The sequence below is a fragment of the Euprymna scolopes genome, chromosome 4 (genome assembly GCF_053919585.1).
Source record: "Euprymna scolopes isolate OS-2025 chromosome 4, ASM5391958v1, whole genome shotgun sequence".
NCBI lineage: Eukaryota > Metazoa > Mollusca > Cephalopoda > Sepiida > Sepiolidae > Euprymna > Euprymna scolopes.
Genome location: NC_136485.1, coordinates 87,611,597 through 87,634,607, shown reverse-complemented (window position 1 = coordinate 87,634,607; position 23,011 = coordinate 87,611,597). Strand labels below are relative to the sequence as shown.

General features: G+C 32.4%; 1 protein-coding gene across 2 annotated transcripts in view; it reads right to left on the bottom strand.

Annotated features, from left to right (window-relative positions):
- Positions 1–23,011, bottom strand: part of LOC145268737 (acetylcholine receptor subunit beta-like 1) — a 637,640-nt gene that overhangs the window by 20,406 nt on the left and 594,223 nt on the right. For both annotated transcript variants that reach the window (XM_080124330.1, XM_080124321.1), the window contains exons 4-5: positions 13,735–13,844; positions 8,047–9,040 (exon numbers count right to left, since the gene is read on the bottom strand). In XM_080124330.1, the coding sequence (XP_079980456.1) occupies positions 8,047–9,040; positions 13,735–13,844 (1,104 nt within the window). The remainder of the gene's footprint in view (positions 1–8,046; positions 9,041–13,734; positions 13,845–23,011) is intronic.

Below are 23,011 nucleotides of genomic sequence, written 5' to 3'. Positions count from 1 at the left end.
GTTCTTTTCTTCTTAAATTGTAATTTAAAGTTTGAATGACTTTATAAGTGTCGTGAATCAGCCTACATAGTGACTAATATTTCTTTTTACAGCCACAAGAACTTTGCATCTCAACATTACATACCATAATCAAGAACTTTGAGTGACTCATTTCTCATCATTATCATGATTTCTATTATTCATTTCTTTGTTTCTTTCTTTTTTCTCTTCCCGTTACTTGATTGATTGTTATGAAGAAATAAAAGCTTCAAAGGAAGAATATATACATATAAAATATATTTTTATCTTTGAATCTGTGTTCTCCTTTTTATTTTCCTCCGTCATTGATTTGCATGCTTTTATTATAACACTTCCAGTCACTACTCAGGGAATATAAGTGTCATCAGCCGAATACAGCTTGGTATTATTGTATTAGAGATTTACCCTCATAGGTTTTCATTTGATGGGAATGAGCTGGGTGGCGTATTTCCGCTGGTGGACTCCTTTACCCACGCCTGTGCAGATTTCTGAGCGAAGATGTAATATCGTTCTTATTATATCAGACAGTGACCGGGTTATTATTATTGCCTGTAGTGAGAATTATACCTTCAACCACCATTAGATTGCCGCACAACCTGATTGTTAATCAACACATTTATCCATGGCATCATGAAGATTATATCAGCTGCAACGTAGTGAAAATAACAACCATAGCAAGTTATAAATCCTTATCTAAAATGTTTTGAAGTGAACTTGAAAGTTGGAGCAAACGAAAAATGTATAAAATAGCAACATATGTTCGATGAATTTACAATAGGTATAGCATTTCAGAACTGGATAAATCCAAAACACACAGACTTGCCAAACCAACCAAATTGATGGCAAAATGCATAATGTGTGTGCAGAAAGAACCGAAAAAATTAAATACTGAAAATTCTTGCACTAAATCAAAAAAAAAAAAAAAAAAAAGGAATACATTATACAAAGGTAAATACCGAAACTTGAAATAGAGTGACAGCTTTTGAAGAAAGAGAACAACGAGTGTGTATATTAATTGAAGAAATTTACTGAAGCAAGTAATAACGAATGATAAACAAAACACTAAAAGGTGAATACATTGAATGATGGTTAGCAAATGCTTAAAACGACATGGAATGACAACATTCACCAATCTATCTTATAAATTCAAATAATACTAGATTTAAATAATATTGCAACTAAGATAAATAGAACTCATTTCATTTTCTAAAGCCAAGTGATGTGACCATTGTTGGCCTAATGGATATTATTGTACACAATGGAATCAGGTTTCAGAATTTTCTAGAGGAGGTTTAATAAATTGTACTATTCAAAGACTACTATTCTTATCTTGTTTCTTATGTAACTGATAAAGATATTGATTAATAATCAGTTCTAAGTGCTAGTCTTTCGGCGGTTGAAGATATAATAACTAAGGATAATGTAGTAACCAATAAACACTTCTACTCGATCATAACTAATGGAGCAAGAACAATCTACCCCTGTGGACTAAAAGTGTTCAGTTCTAAACTCAGTATAGATTCCTGAGTTTGACACAAAGATATCGAAATTCGAAAAAATAAAACTGAAGGGTGGAGGTTTCATCAACTGTGAAAATAACAACTAAGATGAACAAAGTAGTTCAAATAATACAAACTGGAATCAGCCGAGATGAAATTTATTATATATATCACGTGTTAAAAAAAAAAATTGGAAAAGCTAACCCAACGAAGGTGACCGTACAGCTTATAAAGCACCAAAAATCTACCACCAGACAAAGTGACAGGTATTATTAGTCAGGGGAAAGCAGTCACTTATCTGAAAAGTTATGGCGTAATATTCGTGGAGAACAAATGAAAGAACAAAATAATCAGAACTACAGAACTAAGATGAAAATATGAAATAATGTAATCATCAATTTCTTCATGGACAAATCTATAAACAAACTAAATATATCCGTGACCCGTTGGGTCACAACAACTCCCACTATTTGTTCTACTTTGCTTTCATTTAAAAATTTATAAACTACGACATATTTTTTAAGGCATCTTTCTTATATAACTAATAAGTTTCTGTAGTTCTATATTATCATTATTTTTATACAGAAGTTTTGTTTTAATATGGGAATAAAAAGACTTATTTTGTCATGTAATTTACATACATGCTTGTGATGTGGACAGATACACATATAACGACATTCCAAAAAGAATTAAATCAATTAATTATGGCTAATTATAATAATTTAAACAGAATTCTTTTTCAGACATAACTCAATCCTAGAACAAAAGTTTATTTTATTATGCTTTTTGTGTCATTAAAGTAGCATGCGAGAAACAAAAAAGAGCATTTACTGTAATAATAAATAATATTTACTGTAATAATAAATAATGATAATATTGCAAATTAATATCTGTTTTAAACCACAGAAAATCGGCATCAACCAATCTGCAGGAAGCCTCCAATTTAGGAATTTGTAACATTTTTTTAAAATGCTGTAGTAGAAATACGATCATTGAGAGTTAAAAAAATAGTTCACGTGATTCTGTTCTAGAGCAGCATCAGCTTAAATAGATTACAATTCAACACGATCCTATGGACTATACAGTAAAATAAAATTAACACTGAAACACATAAAAGTATAGTTGAAAACATACAAAAGAGACATTTATTTGGTATACATAAGCAAAGTTCTTAATCCTAATTCAAGAGAAAATCACGGTTTCCATGAACATTAAATTTAGACAAGCATACGAATTCCTCCAGTTAGATAAACTATATATTTAAAGAACCCCAAATAAAACATAAGTCAAAAAACACTCATAAAATGCAATAACAATATTTAATTAAAATAACTTTCACACCTGCTCTAATTTTGTAAAAATAGTTTCATTAAATAATTATGCTTGACTTAGTAAATTTCCTAAAAATTAATTTTATGATTTTTTTTATATTAAAATATCATAAGTAAATATTTAGACAACTATCACTGGAGTCATTATTTTTAAATTCAAGTCTTAAAATTTCCCTAGGTGTTTAGGCAAGCAATCTTGATATCTGATATCTGTTTTTTTTTTGTTTTGTTTTTTACATAGGAGACACCAGTTATCAAAGCCCAGAGGCCACTCGAGGATAAGGGTTAAAGAGTAAAACGTAGTCAATGGGACAATATCATAGTAATCATTAGTAAATTTGGTAAATTGGATTACTTAAGTGGAACGGCTTGTCAAGCACTTGTTTATGTTGGACTTGAAGACGACCATATTGAAGTAAACTGGAAAGCAGGTAAATGGAAGACAGTTCCACAGGTATGCAGTTCTAAGAAAGAAGCTTTGTTCATGGAATCTACGTTTAGATTTAGGCACAGATAAGGAGTGGAGGAAATTATTGATAGCGTTTCAGCTAGACAAGTGTTTCTCATGAAAGTTTGGTGAGGGGGACCAGAGATTGGAGCTCAGACGAGCGCTTGTCATGAAAATAATGATAAAACAGAGATAAGCTCGCAACGTCTCTTCTGTGAGAAAGAGGTTGCAAGGAAGAGAAAAGGGCATCCTCTACGAGGCTACAAGGTCTATTTTGAACTCTGTTAAGGTAGAATAAATTCTTTCTAGCAGCTTCTGCCCAGATGTGACATACCTGGCTCTTATATAGGTAGAGAATTGCATTAGCAGTGAAATATCTACTGGATCGATAGAAGGATCCCACCATTTTTCCAGCAGCCTTGGCAACGGATTTTATGCACGTGTTCCATTTCAGATTAGGAATTAAGGTCAAGCCCAGAAGCTTGTTAAAACATAGCAAGAACCATTCATTTCAATTCATGTCAGATAAGGATCAGAGCATTCATTCCAACCGATGCCAGATTGGCATCAGAGCGTAGATGGTGTAGGGATAGAAGCTTGGTTTTAGATGCATTAAAAGTAACCACTTCTTTCCCCATTGTATCATGTGTTCAAGATCAGAGGTGAGAGAATCAGAGAGAACTTGGTTGTTTACAACCTTTGATGTGCTGCCATAGATGGTAGTGTCATCAACATAGATGTCTACGAATGATGTAAGAATGTGATTTGGAAGATCATTGATGTAGATCAGGAAGAGAGTTGGGCCCAGGATGGACCCCTGAGGGACTCCAGTATTAATACTATGAGCTTCTGATTTCTGTCCATCAACCACTACTCTTATGAACCTATCCGAGAGAAATGACTTAATAATTCAGAAGACATCTCCAGCTACCATAGCTGGGGATCTTGTGAAGTAGACCTTTATTCCAGACCCTATCAAAGGCCTTTGATATGTCAAGAGTTATTGCCCTAGAAATGAAGCCTCCATCGAGAGATTTGCTAATCCTATGAGATATAACCATAAACACATCTGCTGTAGATCTAGCAGAATGGAAACCATATTGCATGTAACTAAGAAGGTTATTGTTGCTGAGGTGTTTAACTATTTAACACAGATTCTAGCAACTTACTCATGATTCACAGGAGACTTATTGGCCTGTACTGAGAGGGAGATGACTGATCACCTGAATTCTTGAATACAGGGCGTACCGATGAGATTTTCTAGAATGTTGGGAAGTAATTCTCCTTAAGACAACAGTTTAACAGCTTCGTAAGTATGGGAGCTAGTTCCGGTTGAAGCTTTTGCAGCATTATAATTGGAACAGAGCATTAGCTGAAACTTATAGAATAATAGCAAAAGTTTATATTAGAAAGTTTGCCAATATTTACTGCCTGCCTACATCTGAAGAAAGAAAAAGAAAAATCCATAAACTAAAATATAGTGAACTCATAGTCTGTTATTCAAAATCAGACACACATTCTAGTTTGGTTTGGTTGTTTTTGTTTTACGGCATATCAACCCTTTTCAGGTTATTTAATGCCGAATCCAAAGATTTTGAAGAAAAATATTTTTAATAGAATATATTTGTTGTTTTCACATCGGTTTCTATTTAACCCATAGTTGGGACCCTAACAGGTACTACCACTCCGGGTCAGAGTGGACCTGAGAGCAATGGTAATTAAAGGGTGGCTCCACACTCCCCAAAGCCCACAAGCTGGGACCTCACCACTGGATATAGTTTAAGGTCATATCCAGGACCCCCATTGAGGGACTTTTACCCTCTGCAGGGGGGCAGTCGGCGTATTCTAATGCCCCATCGACAGGGCCCACATTCTAGTAAAATTATTTCAAACATATTATATAAAAAAAGTCAGCACCTATTATATAAATATTTGTATGTATGTCTAGATAAAACTTGAAAAATGCACGGCACCCACAAAATTTATGTTTTAATAGGCATAACTCAGGATGCATAATATCTAAAATAAAAACTTATCCATTATTTGGGAGTAAAATAGCTATTTATATCGTTTAATATTATGAAGACGTACACACATCTTTTAATGCTATTATGTAATAGAAGCGACCGTTTTTTTTTTTCTAATGCGAATTATGTGTGTATGTCAAGAGAAAGGAATGGACTGAGGGAAGAAGAAAGAATGAGGTGGGAGGGGTAAAAAAGGTGAAGAAAGAGAGTAGAATAGAGAGTGCTACACTTTTGATCCGGGCAATGCCAGATAGTCCTGCTAGTCAACAAATAAGTGGCAGACAACATAAGATTGTTGTAGTAAAAGCCAGAAATAAAAAATAAAACACGATTTTCAAATTGTAACAGCAAATGACCAGAAAACAAATCTTGCTGATAAAACAACCAGGGAAAAACGATCCTAGCTGTGTGACTTCAAAGCCTCTTTTGTCCATGTGATATTGTTACTTTTATCAAGCTTTGTTCACTGCTAAAGACACCAACTACTGCATGCTTTTGACCATTATTTGGAAATCTTACAGCCTCTGTGTACAGTTACTATCTCTTTGCCACATTCATACATGAACCATAGTCATGTATCCCATGACCACTCGGCAACATCTTTGGTGCTATGAGGTCAACTGGCTGAAGATATTGGCTTCCTAATTTAACTTGTATATAAATCTAAGACAATGGCAGAATCATTAGAAAATGACCTCCAGACCGTAGTAGAATGGGGCCGCAAATGGATGGCAACATTTAATGGACATAAGACTAGGCTGCGATATCCATGACAAATAACATCCTACCTGAGAATTCTTCCTTCAAAGTCCTTGGCCTAACATTCATGGGCAATATGAACTGAAACAAATACATTGAGGACATTGCAAAGGCTGCTGCAAAGAAAGCAAAGAAGGGTTCTCTCTATCGAACTAGAAGACTAGTCACACCTAAGAGTATCCTGTACCTCTACAAGGCCACTATTTACCGATGCATGGAGTATTATTGCTACATCTGGGCTGGTGCATCTACTGCTAGTTTTCCCTTTAAATAAGGTTCAAGAAAGAGTTTTCAATCTTATAGGTCCCACTATGTAAACTAAGATCCAACTGTCCCATCGCTGCAATGTTGCATCTCTATGCCTGTTTTAAAAATATTTTAATGCTCTGATGAACTCGTTGCACTTGTGCCCCCTCAATGTATATATCCCTGACAAACCCGCTTAGCAACAAAATCTCACCCCTTTACTGTTGAGGTCTCTAAATGCCAGAAAGCTTTCTACTGTAGTAGTTTCTTCCCTCGAACAACTAGACTTTGGAATTCCCTTCCTGTTACCTGTTTCCCTGACTGTTCTGACATGCAGAAGTTTAAATGTAATATAAACTAACATCTTAATATTTCCTAGGTATGGTCCAAAATAATAACCCCTTACATCAAAATGGTGATATACCTTGTTAGGGGTGAATGCAAGTAAAAAAAAAATACACCAAACATTGATGTTACTGCTTTCTTTTTCCTTTTTCCTTTGCAAAACTCAATCATGTTCTGTAAAAAAAAGAAGAAAAAAAGCAGTTTTCTCTACAGAACCGCTAAACTAAACCACCATGAGCAAAAGTTTTCATCACTAAACTAAATACCATGAATAAATATTTGAAAATATAAACAAGTTGAAGTATAAAAATCTTTTTTTTCCTTAAAATTACTGGATTTTGCATTAAATAGCCTAAAAAAGATTGATATGCTGTAAAAGAAAACCCATTTCGACACCATCACAATACTCCTCTCTGACCTCACAAATATTTTTTAAATTATGTTTCTATTAAATAAGTTGTTTGCAACAAAAAATTGAGTTGAATGATGCCAAATCGCTTATTCATTGATTATATAATCTTCCATTTATTATTGTCAAAAGTGATTGTCCTAGTAAAATCACAAGGAAATGCCACAGTTGCTTACCTACCACGTTCTCTATATTTAAACGCTAAAAGTACTTGTGAGCTAAATATTTTTAAATAGTTCAAACAACTGTTTAACAATCGAAATATTTTTAAATACATTTTTCTATCCAGACGAACCTATGACATAATGGTTAAGGGTGTTGTTTAACAATCAGTTCCAAGTGACAATCTTCTGGAGTTTGAAGGTTCAATTCTTACTACAAGCAATAATAACTTAGAATAACCTAAAATAGTTAACACTTCTGCCCGGTCATAGCCGTTAGAAAAAGGACAATCTATCTGTATCTACATGTATTAAATAAAGGATTTAATTCTATACTTTTTTATGGTTTCCACTATAAATATTCCCAAGTTCGAAAAAGAGCATCTGAAGTACATCATAGATTGCATCAAGTGGAACATTATGAAAGATAAAAACCCAAATAATACAGTCTTTTGCTTACAAGAAAATGTATTTATTTATGATAGAAACAAAATGTCATTTTTATGCCAATGATAATGATTCTATGTTTTATTCAATTAGGGAACAGTTTATTGTGAAATGGGTACAAATTTTAATTTTTGACTAGTTATTTTCTAATTACATTTTTTTGTTTCATCTTTAATTATTGAATGATCTAATTCTGGAAAATGAATGTGGAAAGTTATAACATATGCCAGAATGAGTATTAGTATTGGTATTAGTACATAAGTAGGTTGAAAATGTGATAAAAACGAGACAAAATAAAACTGAATCAAAAAATCAAAAGATGTGAACAAACTAGAAAACCAAATGTGACAACTTACAGTTTCATATTCATCCTCATTTTTTAAATGCTGTGTGATAAACTTGATGGCTTCTGAAGCTCTGATGATGTGTGGTGACACGGTGAAGTGATCGGCCCCTTCTGGCTCACGTCTCAGATACTCCGTGGAGGTGGACTTAGGATTGAGCTTACAATTTGGATGGTGCATTTCGTGAAGCTCCAATAAGTCCGCCCGCCTCGCGGCAGCTGAATAATGACGAGGTTGCTCAGGGTTCGGCACTTCTTCAACTTGGGGTGGGGTTTTAGCTTTCTTCTGCCAGCGTTCGTCATGGTCTGGCCTTTCCATGAACAAAAATTTCGGAAGATAATAGAGAAAGACGACACGTACCCAGTTTGGCATTTTGTGCGTGCGGGGTGTCCTATAATTTCTATTAATGATAATTACAGTTAAGACAATGGCAAAGATGTTCATAATGAAGGTGAATAGAAGGTACTTAGCTATAAGGGGTATCGTCAACGAAGGGGGTAATATTTTTGAAACCAGCAGTAAAAACACTACCAACGCCAGTAAAATAGAGATGCAGAGTGTCATCTTTTCGCCAGCATCCGCAGGAAGGGCAAACACACACACACTCACAAATGAGATGAGGACACAGGGGATTATCAAGTTTACAGTATAAAATAAAGTTTTTCTCCGCAAGATTAAAGTAAATACGACCAGAGTTTTCTTGACCCCTGTTTCTTTTTCAATTGTGGTTCTTACTTCTCCGGGACAATCAATAATATCCCATGTGCCACTCTTGAGGTAGTCTGTAAAATCCAGCTTGTCCCCTTGTTGCCAAATGAATGTTAACTGGTCACCACTAAATGTCCAGGAGCCAAATTTCATCTCACAGTTCTGCTGATCAAAGGGAAAGTATTCAACATCAATTGTGCAAGAGCTTTGGTAAATGGCAGGAGGAATCCAGGTGATGTTGCTGTCGGAGTTGATTACTGCATTTGGTTTGTATGAGACTTCATAATTGCCATCAGCACTAGAAATAAGCAAAAGTTTTTAAAAGATTTTAGAAATATGAAACAAAAAACATTGAAACATTCTATTCTCATTTAAGAAGTAAATAAGATTTTCAAAACTTAGTTTTGAGTCGAAAAGAACACATAAGCTAACATATCTTAATGGAATTTATTGAAGAAAATAATTTTCAACAGTTTTCTTATGTGTAAAACCAGCATACTTCATTACAACTTATTAAAGACTATATCTAATCTGATCCGACAGTAGAACTTACTAAATAATCATCACCTCTTAAGAATTCAATGTAATGAATTCTAGTTAATGGTGATTTAGTACAGCTACAAATGATCCAGGATAAATTTGACACTTTTTGAAAACGGTAGAAAAACTTAACCAATAAGTGATGTGTTCAATAAATTTAAAGTGCATCTATTTGAGGATCTTTTGTTGAATATGGCTCACTTAGAGAAACTGCATTGAGCCTCCATTATAGCCTCCAAACATGAACCACATGCCCTTCTACAATGTCTTTCAAATGATGCCTGAACACCAGTTTGGTCCAGGCAATCAACTTATCCTTAGTGTTGTATGCATATGATTGATGCCTTCCTCAAATGCACCATACTAACCCATCAAGTTGCAATCAGGCAAATTGGAGGGTAAGATATTAGAGCAACCATGGTAGTGGTCAAACAGGCATTTTGGTTTTCTCGGGTATGTGGCCTGGAATCCTGCTACCACATGTATGACCTTCTTACAGTCACATTCTGTACCCAATACTGAATAACAATGGACAACAATTTAATATAGTTAACAAAATTTAGTTGGAGTCCTTTTTGAAAATGAAAACAAAATGAAAAAATAAAGTTTTTCTCTGCAAGTTTAAATCTATAATCTACAATAAATCTACAAAGATTATGACAGTTTATGGGAACTTGCTCTTCATAATCCATAGTGCTTTGTGAAGATTGTCAACGACGTACCATAGATAATCTGTATATATTATGAAAATGACCTTGTCTGTCTGTCTATCTGTCTGTCTGTCTGAGAGAGAGTCTTTATCAAACTACTCTGTCAATATTTGGTCTACAAATTTCAAATGATTCAAAGATCTATGAAACAAATTTGATTCGTTTTTTTGCCAGTAAAAGTAGATGCTAAGCGTTCAAATTAAAAATTTTTTTACTTTGCAGGTCAACTTATGTGTATCCTTTATGCATGGGCAAATATACATTTATACGTTTAATTGAATCAATTGTTAAAATTTTTTCTTTAGTCATATGGTAACAAATATGACTGGAAAGTTAAATGTTTTGGTTTCGATTCTAGCTTATAGAATCCTAGTACCTTTTTTCAAACTTTTGATACTACTACTACTACTACTACTACTACTATTATATATTGGGTAAAATGTACTAATGAATAGAGAATTGGCTCTGTAATAAATATGAAATCTGCATAAATTAAAATATCATATTTAAGGGAATTTACGATGGTGCAATGCCAGGCGGCACGCTAGTAGTATATAAGATTGAAATGTGAGGAGTTAGGAGGCCAAATGTTAGGAGTGATTTCATTACTGCATTTGGTGAGTCTATTAATAGTTCTGATTAAGTGATTTTACTTTTCCTTGCATAAAATGACCTTCACTTATCAAATAAGACTCATCATATCTGATGTCTTTGTGAACACCTTTTCAAGGTCTTCTTTCTGACAGATTTTTTAGTCTTTAATACTTTTGTAATTTTTGCAGATAAATGATCAAACAACTTTTAAAAATGGTTTGATTTCTAAATTATTATATCCACCCTTTACAGTCATGATAAATTTCTTCCTCTATATATGTAATCATCACGGATGTCATTTATAATATAGAAAATATAAATTTAAATAATATTCCTACAATAGAAAATGTAATCTATGTCCTCAAATACCTTACACAACCTATATATTATTGTTTCAATATATTGTCCCATACATTTTATTCTTCAAAATTTATCTTAATTTTTAATTTATTTTATATTTTAATATCATGTAATTGCTCTCCAGATTATAACTTCTGTGAACTTTCTCCAACATTCATCAAGAACTGGACTTTTGTAAAAGTAACATCGCCTGATAATATCTCTAGTTATAACTTGTTGACTGAAACATATGCATGAATGTGTAGCGATACCTAAATGGTTATGTAATAACAAATAAAATTTGTGTGTATATATATATATATATATATATATATATATATATATAAGAAAACTCAATGGAGAACATTGTCGATCTTTAGACTTTTAGTTTGGTTATGGCCACTAGTCTTCTGCACTAAACAAGACTATTTGCAGGATCACAGTCTGATCAGTCTCACAAAATCCAGATAACTCCAGCAGATAATATTTAAATAAGATGATTACTATTAACTGTTGTATGTCTGATGATTGAGCACTTTGATACTTTTTCTATTATCACAAGACATACAAACACACACGCACACACACAGACACAGGCACGCACACAAACCCACCAACACACACACACATACAAACATACACGCACACACACACACACACGCACGCACACACACACACACATTTATATTCATCCTTTTGCTGTTTTGTTTTGTTTTAAAGATTCCTATCTATTTTTCTATTTTTGTTTGCCAATTTTTTGGTAATAATTCAGTAAAAGATCTTAAGTGAGAAATGCAAAACTCTAAAGTCAGTTTGAAAAGTCAACTGAAAATGGAAAATACTGAAATCAAAGAAAGCCGAAATATACAATATAAACTTAATCTAAGTTTCTATATTCGAATTTATAAACACGATAAACCACCTTTAAACAGTTCCTTTAGCATGTTTTAATCTTATTTCACTAATACAATCATATTCAAAAATGGAACAAACACGTTCCAAAATAGTTTACCAATATCAAGCATATAGTCTCAAGTGACAAGTATTAAATATTCAATTTTGACAAGTTTTATTTTTTTCACATGTTAAGTAATCAAATATTACTACAAATATTGTAAAAAAAAAAAAGAAAAAAAGATAAATATTTGATACACTGAAAAGAATCAGTTATGTCATAGGATGGAGTACTACTGCCACATCTCTGGAGGCTTTGTTCAGAACAGTTTTTTTTTTCTTCACTTGATACCAAATATATATGTTATACTGCACCCAACAAGTAAACACTAACAAAATATTGAAGGTAACATAGTATTGGAAGCCCAAACAAGATCACTCCAACACAACTAAACGTGGAACGGTCAACTTTATCCATTGAATGTCAAAGTAATAGCACAGCTGGATACTAGATGAATTCATAATACTAGATGAATTCATGTCCTGGAAACCGATAAAACAAAAACAAGAAATACATATTATGATCTAAGTAACTGGTCAATTAGGGAGAGTAAAACTAATGTTCATCACTAATTACTCAACATTTGAAAAGTAAAGGAATACATGTATCTATGCATCTCATGTGGAGATCAAATGTAAACTCTAGCAATGGGTCCTTTGATGTTTGAGACGTTATATAGCAGTTATATATTATAATAAAGTTGTATTCCTCTCTGTTTATTTGTGCGTTTGTTTATTCACAATTTAATTAGTAAGAACAAAAGTCACACTGGTTTACAAATTCATTTTCATACTGAAAGCATTTACATTCCAACATGATTTCTATGTATACTATTTAATCAATATCACAATCTAGTGGGAATGATCTCTTTCTTTCTTTACAGCTCCTTTCTTACAGAAACGACATTATTAGTCTTTCTCTACTCTATCGTTATTTGCATGGGATATGCTCGACTGAGATCCAAGCAAAACTTTTTCTAACACTACTAAAAAAAGGGTAAAGTCTAAGGATCATTCTGAGGAAATAAAAAAAAATAAAAACGGAAACTGAGACAAAATATGAAACTAAAACAAAATAAAAACAATCATTAACAATGAGTAATGAAGTAAAATTTTGAACAATTATTTGCAAAACTATTTTATTGCAAAATTTAAGTTTTTCAAGGTTTCAAAAAAGTCAATTGAAATATAAAACTATTCCGAAAATGTAATTTTTAACAAATTTCACACCTCCACAAATTGGCTATTAACTGACGCTTTGCAATCCATTTAATCATTTCAAAATTGTTAGCTAGCTTTATACTGTTAGTATATTATTATTTCTTCAGTCCACATAAAATCATCGTTATAAACAGCATTTACAAGACATGCTTGATGCTCTCTGTGAAGCAATTAAAAGTACACATACTGCTAACATATTTCGTTTCAGTTTCACTTGGTTTTCGTTTTTATACAAAACTTAAAATCAGATAGCCATCTTTTTTCTTTAATGTGATTTTTAGATTCAAAAGAATTCTTTTCTCTCTCTTCTTATGCACCTAAAAGCCAATGGAATTTCCAAGAACAGTTTTGTTTTTTGTTTTTTTGCTACAAAACTGCTTACAACATCGTTTTCATCAAGTGAAATTTAAAAATATACCCATCGACCCATCCTCTTAATCAAAATTTCTCCACATTGTTCATTATTCAAGTTAACACTCCATTCATCCCACTGATCTTTATCCTCGAGTTATTTTTCACATCGGTTTTTGGCGGCTCAATAGTAAATAAAAGACAATACCATTGAAGTACTTCATAAAAAAGAAACATTGAGTGAAAATTCAAACTTCTGAAATAATAAAATGACGGTACTCACTTATTGAACAAGACTACATCAGGGGTCCATATATGCTCTGGTCGAATTCGGATACTGTTGATGTCTCCATAATCTTTGTTAACCCATTGTAACTGGTAATCATTCCAGTACTGTAAAAGAATATATACAATTATTCAAATAATTATCTAACATATAAAATAACGTTCACCTGATTTTAAAAGAAGGACCTTATGCTGGAAAATCAAACTTTGATTTTGACTAGCCAACTTCCATTTGTTATTGGTCTAACACGTTAATTACAATTGTATATTGATAGAATTTATTTAAGAAAATACTTAATCCCATGTGACAGTTTACTATTACATAGACATTTTTAATTGTTACCTTAAAAGAAAAGTTAGGTAAAGGGAAGAACTCTTATTGTTTCTTGCTTCCTTTATTTTTTCATTCTTTTTTTCTTATGTCTTGCTCCATTTTTATTGAATCAAAATATATATAAATGAAATAAATCATAGACAACATTAGAATAAACTATTCATCTTGGAAAGAAAAATAATAAATTGATTTTTTAGTTCGATTTATTTAAATTTAAGTTTAAAATGTAAAATCCTAAGTGGAATTCTAAAGAACAGGTCAAATCATCTCATTAATGAACGATTAAATATACATATTCTTTGTATGTAAACTTGTAACAGATTAGGATCCTGTGGTAATGAAGAATTGAACATGTTAATCAAATTAAATATGCAACTTGCATAACTAAACAAAAATAATGCTCAAAAGTCAGTTTTGGAAACGAAAAAAAATAAATATTTTGCCAGAGAAATTTAAAACGATAAATAATAACATTAATGACACAATTGCAGTTTTGGAACAGCAATATTCTCTCACATATATAACTGACACAAAATTCTCTCTTCTCCGATCAGTTCATTTGTAATGAACTGATCGGAGAAGAGAGAATTTTGTGTCAGTTATAGAATTGTTCACTTGGTGACAGTATAGGCTCTTTTACATCTGGTGAGCTAAGCAGCATTGACTTTGTGTTGTAAAGACAAGCGAGGAGAACTTGACATTATGAGGCCATGAAACTGAAATAAAAATGTAACAAAAGTTATGCTTGGTATTATGTGTTTAATCACATGCAAATCAAATGTCGGAAGCATCTCGGTTCCAGGGTGAACAAGTCAGAAGTGGCAACGATGAAACAAAAAAAAAAGTGTATTCTTAAGAACTGTACTCCGTCATCTTAAGTAACTGTGAACTGTTTTTTGTGTTATACATACATGTAACAAACACATATTGACACACAACTCTTTCTAAGAAACAGAACAATAATTGGTTTATAAATAGACAATTATTTATAAAACTATGACAACTGCGTGATTTTATACGTACATAAAAGCATACATTTCTCATCATATAACAGGTTGTATTGTCTGTAATGCCATAAAGTGTTAGTATGACTATATAACAGACTTTATCAAAGAGACATTATATACATACTAGCAAAAGTACCCGTCGTTGACTGGGTTCAAAAACAGCCTACAGAAAATGGACTCTGATTTATTAAAGTATGATAGGTTATGAAAAGGAAGGGTTGTAAAGAGATAGCTTCGAATTTGGGGGTATCAAAACCAAAGCAAAATATGATGAAAGTAAAAATAAAATAGATAAACCCCATACTTTATTATACCATACCTGTTCACACTGAAACACTTATCACAATAGTCTGTGAATCTATATTAAAAAACCTTGTTAAACTTTGTGACATATTTCCATTTTATGGAGGTCAGGCGCAAACGAACACCCCATAATTTTATTATACCATATTTCTTCAAACTGAAACATAATTATCAAAGTATGCTTATGCAGATAGATATGAAAAATCTTTATTAAAGTTTGTACCTATTTCCATTCTATGGAGGCCAGGCGCGAACGCAGACCCCACAATTTTATTATACCATCCATATTTAAGTTAAAACATATTTATCAAAGTATTATTATGTACATATCAAAAACACTTGTAAACGTTTTTTTTTTTTTTTTTTAATTTTAAAATTTTTTATTTCCATACTTTGTGGACCAGGCGCGTACACAGACACCACAATTTTAATGAATCATCATTATACCAGATCAAACATATCCATTCCTATGTCTCGATACATCTTCTATCATTATATGAGATCAGTTTTCTATAATAGTCAACCATATAGGAGCTTATTCGTGACCAGACACACACAGAGACGTTCAGCTTTATATATATATATATATATATATATATATATATATATATATATATATATATATATGGCAAGCGCCATCAACACAAGACTAGGAAAAGGTTCAGGAACTCTAGAAAGAATAATTTGAAAGTTTTACAAATCGACATCGACACATGGGAAGAACTAATTCTGCAAAAGCCGAAGTGGGGAAAGCTTGTATGTGAAAGTTGTGATGTTCTGGAGAAAAAAAGCAGGACCACAGCAATCTGAAGCGAGAGTTTCACAAAGGTTTAATTGATGGTCTTAACCAAGACACACAGAGCTGAAAATGCGACACTTGTGAACGAGTGCTTTTGTCAAAAGCTGGCTATGTCAACCACCTTAAGTAACACAAAAATCCTGTTCAGGTCAACTTTGCACCTATTAGTCCGAACCAAACGATCTGTTTAATATGCAGCAAAGTTTGCTGGTTTTAGAAGATATGTTATTGTTCATAGAAATGCTCTTCAACCGCCAGAGGAAGTCAACTCAGTAGAAATTGCTCAATTTGTATGTCACATCTGCTTCAAGATGTGCAAATCTACGGCTGGAGTACAGAGTCATCTGAGATGGCATGGACGACGAGATTGGAAGAACTCAGTGTGACGGCGATTATCTGGAAAGATGCAGCAATCATCACACGCACACACGCATATATATATATATATATATATATATATATATATATATATATATATATATATATACACACACACACACACTTGTCCAAAAAGTCACTAAAGGGTTTTGAATTTAAATAGATTCTTTATTTTTAACGATGTCTTTCTGGAATTTTAACACAATCTGACTAAGATATTGGGAAATTTCTTTTAAAAAAATGTAAGATTCAAACAATCTTTATAAAAAATAATGTCTTTTAAATTTTGCCCATATTCAGCTTCACATATTTGTGCTCTTTCCAAAACATTATTCATGATAGATTGCAGAATCTCTGGATTGTGATTTAACTCCCTTATTTCGCACTCTTTCCCTATTTTCATTTGTGATAACGTTTCGAGGTCTGCCAGCTCGTGGAAGATTAAGTACAGCTCTTTGGTCTTAAAATCGGCACACAATGTTTCGAATCGTGTTGTGACTTGAGCTATCTCTAACATGAAAATGCTGTGATAAGCAATTGACCCCTGATTTTAACAAAACAATTTCACAACTTGCGAACGTTGTTTAATGCTATACTTATCCATAATTAATTTCCAAAATATTATCTGTAAAATATCTGAAAGAAAAAAAATAATCATTAATGGTGAAATGATAAAGATTTTCAATTCTTCAGTGACTTTTTGCCATATATATATATATATATATATATATATATACATATATATATATATATATATATATATATATATATATATATATATATATATATATATATATATATATATATATATATATATATATATATATATATATTACAAAAAATTTAGTAAGTAAAAAAAAACTGGCAGGTGAATTTATTTCAATTGAGAAGGAAAATCTATTTCTGTAATGAAACAAGTTCTTACTGTTTTTCTTTCTGCTTTCTTTTTCGTTTTAGAGGGAGAAGGATGTCCACTCATCAGCCTCCTTTCAGGAATTTATAATCGACTCCTTTATTTAATCCATTTGGTTAAACTGTTCACATCCTGCATTAGATGCCTTTTAGGTAAGTTTAGATATTTTGTTTGCGTGTTTTTTTTAAATTTTATTAACAAAGTTTTTTTTAACAGACAGCTGTCTGTAACCATTTTTATAAAACATATTACCTATTCTTATATTATTTATACATATGCACTTTCTTAACAATACTTACTCTAAGTAATGATCAAGAATGCTAGGATCGAGATCAAAGCTAAATTTTGTTTCAGCTGATATTTCTGTTTAGAGTCTGAATTCACCCTCATTTCATACAATGATCCTATATCAGTTTAAATGGCTGCCATAAAACTCGTGTCTAAAAGCTTTTGATACACAAAAATTAATATTTGTTTGCTTACATTCCTGCAAAAATCATCATCTGTATTTGTGAAAATATTGTAAAATAAAATCATAAAGTGACGATAGATAACTTACAAGTACCATTACCAGCCATTTATTTTCGAATATCACCTTAATCAATTCTTCTATTCACTAGACCATGCACCCGGAAGAAGACTAGAGAAGACAGTAATCTAATTAAAAATACAGATTATTGAAAAATCGATAGAATAAATTTGGGAGTATGTTCTATATGTGTAAAGGACACTCTTTGTGTGGCATATTACCACATGTAAGCTATTCAAGAGGTACATCATAATGCCCAGATCTTTATATTAAACCTCATGATTTTTACATTTTTTGTCATTTTGACGTGGCTTTGTCATTGTATGTGGCAACACCAATTCCAGTTCTATATTAGCTGTAACCCTATATATATATATATATATATATATATATATAATACATATGCAAAAATAATCGTGCTCTATCACATAGAATGTTACTCAGAAACCAAACATTTCGATACCTATGTTAATTAGAACTTTTTAGTTTTCATATAATGCCAAAGTTATAAAATCCCAAAGTTATAAAATCCCAAAGTTATAAAATCGATTTAACAAGCACTCTGTACAACAATCACAATGAGGATAACTGTAGAAATGTATAAATAATATAAATTCACGAGAGTTAACTATTCTGTACTTTTACTCATTTTTTTAAGTGAACGAATGAAATGAGAATGAAATATTTGGTAAACAACTGGCATCTTGTCCCTCATAGTTAATTCATTTTCTGTATTAATCAACGGATATATTTGCTAATAAAAATAGGGGTTTTATATCACATAAAACCAACTAAGGCAGTTTAGAGTAAAGAGAAATTGTTGCACACATAATTTGTAATTCATGGTTTATCTTCAAGATCGAAAATGAGTAAAAAAAAAGGATTGCTTTAACTGTATATATATATATATTTTTTAAGTTCTCTCCAATTCTCTCTCCTCTGATCTTGAGCACGTAGTACAATGGGGAAAGGAGTGGTTGGTTACTTTTAATGCATCTAAAACCAAGCTTCTCTCTTTACATCATCAACATTCAAATCCACATTTGTCATCAATTGAAATGAATGGCTCTCGTCTTCAGGAGGCCTCAAGTTTTGACAAGCTTCTGGGCTTGACCATTACTCCTGATCTTAAATGGAACACGTATATCAAATCTGTTGCCAAGGCCGCTGGAAAAATGGTGGGATCTTTCTATCGATCCAGTAGATATCTCACTGCTGATGCTATTCTCTATCTATATAAGAGCCAGGTACGTCCAAGGATGGAATACTGTTGCCACATCTGGGCAGGAGCTGCTAGAAAGGACTTGTCCTGCCTTGATAGAGTTCAAAATAGACTTCGTAGCCTCGTAGGAGATGTCCTTTTCTCCTCCTTGCAACCTCTATCTCACAGAAGAGATGTTGCGAGTTTGTCTCTGATGTATCGTTATTTTCATGGAAAGTGTTCAACTGAGCTTCAATCTATGGTCCCCCCTCGCCAAACTTTCACAAGAAACACTCGTCTAGCTGTAAAAACTATCAATAATTTCCCCCACTCTTTATCTGTGCCTAAACCTAAACGTAGATTCCATGAACAAAGCTTCTTTCTTAGAACTGCACGCCTGTGGAATTGTCTTCCGTTTTCCTGCTTTCCGGCTGACTACAATATGGTTGTGTTCAAGTCTAAAGTAAATAAGTTCTTGATGAGCCGTTCCATATAAGTTATTAAATTTACCAAATTTTCATTACTAATGATTACTATATTGACCAACTTCTACTGTACACTCTTTAACCCTTATCCTTGAGTGGCCTCTGGGCCTTGATAATGTGGTGATGCCTTTGTAAAAAAAAAAAATATATATATATGCAATTATTTGTGTCGTCACAGTGAGATATTTATCATTTTAATAAACTGCCAATATTTTGCAGTCACTTGTCGTCCCTCTAAACAGAATTAGAATTTTTTCCCAACCATTCATTTTATACATCACCTCACTTTTAATAGTTAAGGTGGAGTGAGGATGGTGAGATATCATAGGCTCTGATTAGTTAGGAAAAAATTACGTGAGCTTGATAAGAGGGTTTTTTGACATAAAAGTTAAGTCACCCACTGAAAGAAACAAAACAACCTGGCCACACAATTACCATGCAATATAATCGATTCAATCACTGATTTGTTGACTTAATAATTCATATTGTCATTTGAAATTTTTTCATAAATTTTAGGTGGTGCAGTATTAGTCCAATGGATACTGTGATAGACTATGGAATGGATTATACAGAGTTAAAATATTATCAGATTCGTTGTGGCCATGTATACACTAATACTGTTGCAAGATGCAGAATGTTGAAATATCCAGAATGCAAATCAAAGGTGCAAAATATTGTAATGCCCATATAGTACGCAGATCAAAGGTGCAATATGCTGATTGAATGAGTAAAATATCGCAATGTCTTTATCGTGTGCAAATTAGAAGGGGTGTAAAAACAACAATGTACACATTGTCTGCAAATTTAGAGTGCAAGATATCACAGCATCGTCACATCAAAAATGTGCCAAAAAGTAAATAAAAATAAAGTCCACATTGTCATTCGGAATTAAATAAATAGAAAGAAGACATCAAATGAAGATAAAATAAAGAATTGCTAAATAAATATTTATGGAGTTATGCAACCACAGGTGTTTAGAATGTATGGAAGGAGCTCAGAATGAACATAGACTGAAATAAAGAAGATAAGCAAAAAAGAAATAGAAGACCGAAAGGGGAGTGGTGAATAATTCCTAAGAAGTCTTTTTGTTTCTTAGAAAAACTGGTGGAGACGCAAAGTTAAAAGAAATAAAATGAGTATTTTTCAGTGAAGATATGTTGTATAGCAAGAATTCCAAGCATGTCTAGACCACTGCAGAGGGGCAGCCAACATAAGAACCACACGATCATTACCCCTGAAACAAAACTTTTTTTTTTATAATAATTACTTTCAGCAAAGAATCAGCTATAGAAGAGTGTGAACATCATTAATGATGAAGATGCAATCTTATAGTATTGGAGGTGGGAGGGGATCCTGGTGTGGTGCGGCATGGCTGGGATAGGGCTAATAATAAAAAAAAAAATGAGGAGTAAGTTAGCAGACTTCAGAACTTTCTGATCTCAGATCCGCTCCACTCTCACAGAAGCACACATGAAATGATATTTACAGGCAACACCAGTTATTGAAGGCATGGCACGTGCGATGTTGGGCCACACCTTAGAAAGCAGGAAATAGTAGAAATTGTTATCATCCACATCTGAAAGAAGAATACTGTTGATATTATGTAGGGAACAGTAAGTTGAAAGAACTTGTTTTTAAAAAGGCTTGAACTTGAAATAAAATACGAGAAGATGAAGATTGAAATAAGTAATAAATAAAAAGGAAATCAGAAAAAAGGAAAAATAAAGCAAAAGCAATAAAAAACATCATTTTAAAAATGTATTCATTTCTTCTATCACAGGAATATCAAACATTATAGACTTGTGTCAGCAAAACGAAGTGTTAGAAAAGAGGGATTGTATGAAAAAGATTTAAATAATGTTGAAAAGTGATGTCCAAAAACCGTGTACAACTTCTCTTGTGGCCTACATAAAAGGGAAATGATAATGGCAGATATTCAACAACTAATTATCCAGCTTGGGAAATTGGTAAAAGGATCAAAAATTTAAACATGTTTATATGCAACATGTCAGCATCCTTCGCTCCACTGCAGGTACAAAGAATGAATTTCAAGATGACTATGTGTTCAAGACGACATGGTCAGGTTGAACCTTCTTTCCCCGTTCCACTACATCCGTAATCATGGCATCCCAATCCATGCCTGTTCTCAGCAAGATCACACAAAATTTCTTTGGTGTTTGGTTTGGTTGTTCTGTAGAGGAAAATTGTCGTTTTTGTTTGTTTTGTAGAACATAACATATTTTTGCAAAGTAAAAGGAAAAAACTTAATAACCTCAATGTTTGGTGCATTTTTAGATAAAAGCCACTAAACGTTAACAAGGGATACTCAACAGACACTATTCATTTGACTTATTACTCTAACTTGACTCCTGCGCTCATTCGCAATATATATTTACAGATGTTAGAAAACAAGTTATCAAGTTATGAAAAAGTTAGTATACAGTTTTTTTTTTTACATTTGAATATCAAACTTTTTCATAAAAGCCGTAACATTTTCCCAGTACATACATCTATTATAGTACTAAAGCAGAGTTTACTTCTCAAAGAGTTTTCTTTTTCAATATATTTTAATCATACAAAATACATGTTATAATATTCCTTTGGTTTGGGGATTGCGTTATGTTTTTCCTAATTCATTTTACTTGATGTAATTTGAAATTTATCACTAAGTGACACATCTCTCATTAAGTTGCCATCTATTACTCTCACCTTTTTTTGTTGCTTTTTTTTCTAATTACTCTTAATTTATACAGTATCTTTTATTATTCCTTCTATCATTCTTTCTTTCTCAGTTTATTAACAGTAAAAGATAATAAAGCTAATTATAAAACAGAAAATTATAATAGTTCACGATGAAAATAAATATCATCACAGGTATTAATACTATTTAATTAATAGTCGGAGAGAAAACAGAAATAACAGAGGGAAGCATAGTGACCAGAAAGATCAATTTGGGAGTTTGTCTTTTCATTATTTTTAAATGTAACTAGTTTTTCCAAATCACTTTTCCTCAATTTAAACCATCTAATCCGAGCTCAACGGCTGATCTAACAGATCACATTTTTTAGTACTAAGCTAAAACATCGTATTTATAATGTATATTTACCCATTTTGATGGTATACAAGTAATGGCCCAAAGCATCCAAATTAGAGGAGAGGCATTCAATCATATTCAAACTATCTCCTTTCCTCATAATATTCCTCATCACTAGGAGTTATACTTGAGTGTTTGGGGCATAAATTTAAATATTTGACACCAAGTACTGTACATTATTGATCATTTGTCATAAATATGGGGCAATCTTCTATAATATTTAGAAATTCTC